The sequence below is a fragment of the Melanaphis sacchari genome, unplaced genomic scaffold, assembly GCF_002803265.2.
Source record: "Melanaphis sacchari strain LSU unplaced genomic scaffold, SCAv2.0 Contig1627_pilon_pilon, whole genome shotgun sequence".
In the NCBI taxonomy this organism is placed as follows: Eukaryota; Metazoa; Arthropoda; class Insecta; order Hemiptera; family Aphididae; genus Melanaphis; species Melanaphis sacchari.
In genome coordinates this window covers 1-6,882 of record NW_020270742.1, presented here as the reverse complement: position 1 = coordinate 6,882, position 6,882 = coordinate 1, and the positions used below count along the sequence as shown (strand labels likewise).

The following is a 6,882-nucleotide window of genomic DNA, read 5'->3' as shown; positions in this document are numbered from 1 at the left end:
TATAAAAACAGCTATTAGAGCTGAAAGCTCGAGTATTGATATAAAAAATATATAGCCCTTTTGGCTCAACAAAATAAATGTTAACAATGCTTAATAATATATAATAATAAATAAATAAATAAATAAATAAATAATAATTAAAACTCACAATTTGTGGAGCGCAGACTGGCCAGCTGGTCCTAAATATGACTATAATAATCTCACACACAGAAGAAAATACGAAAAATATAATATAAATAAGTGGCGATTCGCGCACACAATAATATAATATAAATAAGCGGCGATTCGCGCACACAAAATAATAATAGTATATGTTGGTTTTGATAATAGAAAAGTAATATATTATAATAAAAAAATACTAGAAAAATAAGCGATTTGCGCAACAAAATATAATAAAAAAATGATATAATATAATAACGGCCGTTTGGTCTTTGCGCGACGACGTACAGCAGAAGACAATTTTCGCGGCGGCCGTGCTAAATAATAATCGCGTAGCCGACGCGGGGGCTACAGATAATGTGCCGACTGTAATCTACATATTATATAATAATTCACAAACACATAATTAAATATAAAAATAAAATTTATAGAGAAAAATATGTTTATGCGTGTGTGTGTGGATCGGTCGGTGGCGGCAATATATATAATAATAACTATGTTGCGGCGGCAACATTCTCCCCCGCGTTGAAAATTTATTTTTCAACGTCCTCTTCGTCTGCATCTATGTTGATGTCCCTATCTGTTGGGAGTCGGCATAATTTAACTGCTGGCCTTTTCATTTCCGTCCCTGAACCAATTCGTACCGTAGCCACTCGGATTTCTCCATCTATTCCTGGATGGACTTTAATGACTCTGCCGAGCTTCCATTTGGTGGGTGGTACATGATCTTCCTTTATTATAACAATATCATCAATCTTCAGTGGTCCCTTTTTGCTTGTCCATTTTCCTCGAACTTGCATTTGTGGTAAGTATTCTGCATGCCATCTTTTCCAAAACGTTTGGCTCAAGTGTTGTACGTATTTCCATCTGCGCATCCCTCCTGGATTTTCCTGCGTCAGGTCTATTTCAGGCATTAACGTGATAGGCCTGCCAATGAGGAAGTGGGCTGGGGTCAATGCTTCTGGCTCTGAAGGATCATGGGTCATTGGTGTGAGTGGTCGCGAGTTTAAACATGCCTCGATTTGGCAGAGTAAAGTATTAAGTTCACCTATGGTGAGCTTAGTTTCACCAAGCATGCGAGTTAAATGGTATTTAGCACTTTTGACTGCACTTTCCCATAAGCCGCCAAAATGTGGGGCAGAGGGCGGGTTGAAATGCCATTCAATACCTTCCTTGGCTAATATAGGTATACTTTGTTGAATTGGAATGTTGAGCTCTTTCTGGGCACCCACGAAATTGGTTCCATTGTCACTATATATCTTGACACAACGTCCTCTTCGTGCCATGAAACGCTTAAGTGCTGCTACAAAGGCCCCACTGGATAGATTCTCTACTACCTCAAGATGAATAGCTCTAGTTGAGAAACAGACAAATAATGATATCCATGCCTTCGTCCCAACAACTCGACGCACCCCACTTCGGACAATTAATGGCCCTGCAAAGTCAACACCTGTTACAGCGAATGGTGGTGAGACATTGACTCTTTGGTGCGGCAGTTGTCCCATTAGTGGGTGTACGAATTGTGGCTTTGCCCTAGCACATCTTACGCACTTTGATATGACTGATCGCGCTGTAATCCGTCCCTTAATTGGCCAGTATGTACGTCTTATGTCAGCCAGCAGTGCCTGTGGCCCACAATGGAGAAGTTCCCGATGTCTATTTTCAAAAATTAACTTTGACACTCTATGACCATTAGGCAAAACTATTGGATGCTTTTGGCGCTCAGGAATTTGAGCGTGTCCTAATCGTCCACCAACTAAGATCAAACCATCATCTAAGTACGGTGAGAGCCCTTTTATCTGGCTATACCTTCCTACATCTTTACCCTTTTCCATTTCCAATATTTCTCTTGCAAACACCTCTTTCTGCACCTGCTTTAGCACTATTGTCTCTGCTGATTTCAGCTCAGATACGGTCAGATATTTGGGCTCTTCCAAGCTCTTTTTCGCCTTTAGATATCTTAGGAACCTCGAAATCCATGCTACTGCGCATATTAGATGCCGCCAATTGGAATAGTGCTGAAAAAGATTGCCTAATGGATTCACTGCCAACAATACTAGCTTAATCTTGCGCTGCTCTGGCAGGTCCTGATTCTGGTTTAAACTGATTGATTTCTTAAACTCATCTGACTCTGACGCTAACCAACGCGGTCCCTGCCACCATAGGTCCAGGTTCTGAAGCTTATTCGGCGTTGCTCCTCGAGAGAGAATATCCGCTGGATTTTCGTTTGTTACGACATGCCTCCATTGCTCTGGATGCGTTGTTTCTAGAATCTCTTCTACCCGGTTGGCCACGAATGTTTTTAATCTGCAAGTTTGTGAATTTAGCCATCCAAGTACTACCATGGAGTCCGTCCATAGGTAGAACTTTTTAACATCCATCTCTAAGGCCTCAGATACCTTTATCGACAACTGGGTGAGCGTTAATGCTCCTCCCAGTTCAAGCCTTGGTATTGTCGAGCCCTTTAATGGTGCGACGCGTGTCCTCGCACAAAGTAATCGGGAGTGCCAACAGCCCGTCAGATCTTTACTTCGAACGTAGATTGCAGATCCATAGGCTTCCTCCGATGCATCGCAAAACCCATGAATTTCAACTTCTACAGGCTGGTACGGTATACACTTTCTCGGGATAGGAAGATGACTTAGATCATTGAATTCTTGGTAAAATGTATGCCATCTCTCTGACAATTCTTCTGGCAGCTGTTGGTCCCATTCTATTTTCAACTGCCACAGCTGCTGCAAGAATATTTTACCTCTTACCAGTACGGGTGCCAGAAACCCTAGAGGGTCAAAGATTCTATTTAGATCAGATAATAGCGTTCTTTTTGTCGACTTAGCCTTAAATGCTTTCTGCTCTACCATGAATTGAAATGCGTCTAACGCTGGCTTCCAACTAAGCCCCAATGATTTGATTATTTCATCTTCACCAATCTGTAGTGCAAATAATGGGTCATCACTTGATTTTCCAATGCGTTCTAAGACCTCAGTTGAATTTGAACACCATTTACGCAAGGGAAAGTGTGCTGATTCTAGAATTGAGTCGATTTGCTTCTGTAACTGGCAGCACTCCTCAACTGTGCTGGCACCGGTCATTAAATCATCCATATAGAAGTCATGTCGTATGATTTTTGACGCTTCTGGGTGTTTTTGTTTTGCTTCTTCGGATAGCGAGACCAGACAATAAGTTGCCATAAATGAGGCTGAAGTTGTGCCATAAGTTACAGTCGTAAGTCGATATAACTGTAATTCTTTGTCTGGTTGCGATCTCCAAACTATCCTTTGCCAGTCTTGGTCTTCTTCAGCTACCCTTATTTGCCTGAACATCTTCTCCACGTCTGCTGTTATGACAACCTGATGCTTACGGAATCGCATCAATATCGTAACTAAATCGTCTTGAACAGTTGGACCACACAAAAGTACATCGTTCAAAGATAAGTTTGAAGTACCTTTGGCTGATGCATCAAATACAACCCGTAACTTAGTTGTAAGACTTGATAACTTTATCACTGGATGATGTGGGAGATAAAATGTGGCACTTGGCTGGTTCTCTTCCTTGCTCACTTTCTTCATATGTCCCATTTTCAAATACTCTTCCATAAATTGCGTGTATTGACGCCGCAGTTCCGGTTCACGCTGGAGTCTTCGTTCAACACTGAGAAATCTTGCTGTTGCCATTTCTAGAGTTCTTCCAACAGTATGCACATCTGACTTCAATGGCAATCGCAGAACGAATCTCCCCGTCTGATCTCGCATTGCAGTTTGTTCAAAATGTTTGAGGGCTTTCTGTTCTTCAATACACTTCTTATTTGACTTTGATGCAACTCCATACGCTTCAGATTCATTGTTGCTTAGGATCCTGAGGTTGCTTTCGCAGGCTTCTCCAATTGAACATGTAGCCAAAAGCGAGATAGTGCCAACCTCTCCTGTAACGAGCCACCCAAACTTCGAGTCTTGTAAGCAAACAGCTCCTCTTTGCGACCTGATCCTCGCTGGTTCAATCAAATCGTAAAATATTCCGCCACCAATGAGCAAGTCGACACTTCCTGTTGAGTCGAACAACGGGTCGGCCAGTTGTGATACCAGTTCTTCCGGGATTTCCCATCCCCCTTTTGGTTTTGAACAGCTTGGTAAGCTGTCTATCACTATTGGTAGTATGTGACAAACCAAGTCAACTTCAAATTCCTTTACTCGAGATTTTACCTTGACTGATATACTTGAGACTGACTGCGTTCGATTTGCTCCAATGCCACTTATAGGGAGTATCGTTCTATTGCGTGGAAGCTGCAATAAGTTAGCGAAGTTTTTGGATACAAAGTTCATCTGTGATCCATTGTCTAATATAGCTCGACATTTTTTGACTTCACCGTACTGATCTACTGCTAGAACAGACGCTGTAGACAGAAACACATGACCTTTTCCTCCTTGTGCGGGACATGCCACATTATGACTTGATTCTTGCATTGATGTAGTAGAAATGTCGTTTTTAGCTTGATTTGTAATATTGAGCTGGCCAACTGTAAGTGGTTTCTCGTAATGAAGAAGTGTATTGTGTTTCTGGTTGCACCGTTGACATGTATAAGTGGATCTGCAACTTTCAGCAGAATGAAACGGACCTAAGCAATTGAAGCATAGCTTAGATGCTCTTGCCATACCCAAGCGTTCTGTTACCGGAAGAGCTTTGAACTGCTCACACGCAAACAACCTGTGACTCTCAGAACAACATGGACATGGCCGAACTGGCTTGTTATTAGTAGAAATTAACACCTTCTTCGTAGGCTGATGTGTCTTAGAAAACATTGTCTTAACATTATTAGTATTGGCAACTTTATTGGAAATTTTGTTTATACATACAGTCTCCGAGCTTTCCATCGCTACACATCGACTAGCCAAAAATGCTTCTAGATCCTTGTAAGCTGGTAACTCAGTATTTCTCAAATGAAGTTGCCAACTATGTCCGGTGCCCTTGTCTAATCTACCTGTTACTATTGTGATTAACCATGCATCCCAGTGATCTACGGGTTGCCCGAGTGCTCTCAGGGCCGCAACATGTGTGGAAACGTTGGAATGCAACCTTTGTAATGCATTAGCCGACGCCTCTTCAACAGCAGGCATCTCTAAGATCGACCGAATATGTGACTGAACCACCAGACTCTTATTATCGTACCTTTGCTTAAGCTTTGCCAATACGACCTCATAATTTCCGTCACTTATTGGGATAGACTGGACCAAATCTAAAGCTTGCCCACTCAAACATGAACGCAAATAATAAAATTTCTGTGCAGAAGTAAAACCATCATCGTCATGGACCACTGCACGATATACATCATAGAACGACGACCAACCTTGTATATCCCCATTAAACTTAGGTAAAGGTATGGGTGCTAACTGCATGCGCTGTCTTGTGGAAGTGTTTCCAAATGAGGTATTTTGCCCAGTCGAATTATGCAGTTTTTCGGCGTTGGCTAATTCCTGAATTTTAGCTCTTAACTCATAATAAGTGGTCTCAAATTTGTCTCTTTCATCTTCTGCAGCCTCCGCTTCATCAACAGCCAGCAACTCAATTTCACTCTGAATAGAATCAAATTTTCTATTTATGATTGGAAGTTCCTCTTGCCTAAAATCTAGCAACGAAACTGACTGCTCAGTTGGATCATAGCTGTTGACGAATTTAGCTATGCGCGTTAATGATGCCTTCACTACGCCTCTTTTCCTCTTTAAATCCGCAAGAGCCTTCTGCTCATTAGAGTCTAACACCATATTGTTTGAGAAGAAACAAAAAATAAATAAATAATAATAACAACCAATTCGAGAAAAATAAATTCGATATTAAATAATTTAGTGCTTACGCCTAATAAAGGGTGTACTAATAAATTTTTAACTGTTGTAAATATTCATATATAAACTACAAATGCATAACTATAAATTATTGCTACTACCAAAGCAATTTAAGCGCAATACTACACAAACAAATAGATACTATGTAAGAAATCACGTCGAGGTCACCAAAATGTACGGGCCGGGAGCTTCTTACGATAAGTGTGCGTGCCCGGTCACCAAATATTAATATGCTGATATACGGTCACACACCGACCGACCTGTGTATGTGTGTATATATGTGTATAGCACTCAACAGTAAGTGGACAGGTTCGCCGAGCAAATCCTGTGAGTGCTAGTGTGTAGGTGGTGTGTGTCTGTGTGTATATATGTTTGTGTGTATGGCTTAACAACTAAGGAAAGGCAGGTAACTCTGTTGCGGTAAATGAAAAAATTTATATAAAAATATGAAGTAATAATATATTAAATAAGTTACGGCCCTTTTGGCCCAACAAGTAAAAATATAATAAAAAGAGGTAGCTATTAGAGCCACAACAACAAAATGTAATATAATAATATAACTATGGCCTTTTTGGGCCAACAATATAAAATGTATATAATATAATAAAATTCCTAACCAAAATGCTGGTTCGGCACAACCAGATATGATAAAAATTGTACAAATAAATCATATGAATAGAAAAATATAATAATTAATAAATGCTATAAGCTGCGTAGCCCTTATGGCTAAACAGAATAAAATGTAAGTATATAGGTATAAGATAAATAATAAAAGGTAGTTAAAAGGCCCTTCTGGCTCAATAACACGATTATAATGTATAAAAACAGCTATTAGAGCTGAAAGCTCGAGTATTGATATAAAAAATATATAGCCCTTTTGGCTCAACAA

General features: G+C 40.3%; 1 protein-coding gene across 1 annotated transcript; it reads right to left on the bottom strand.

Annotated features, from left to right (window-relative positions):
• Nucleotides 1–599: 599 nt before the first annotated feature.
• On the bottom strand, nucleotides 600–6,664 carry LOC112592242. The gene has a single exon (XM_025336253.1). It carries the CDS (start codon nucleotides 5,913–5,915, stop codon nucleotides 693–695), a length of 5,223 nt encoding a protein of 1,740 aa, XP_025192038.1. The 5' UTR covers nucleotides 5,916–6,664; the 3' UTR covers nucleotides 600–692.
• Nucleotides 6,665–6,882: the final 218 nt, after the last annotated feature.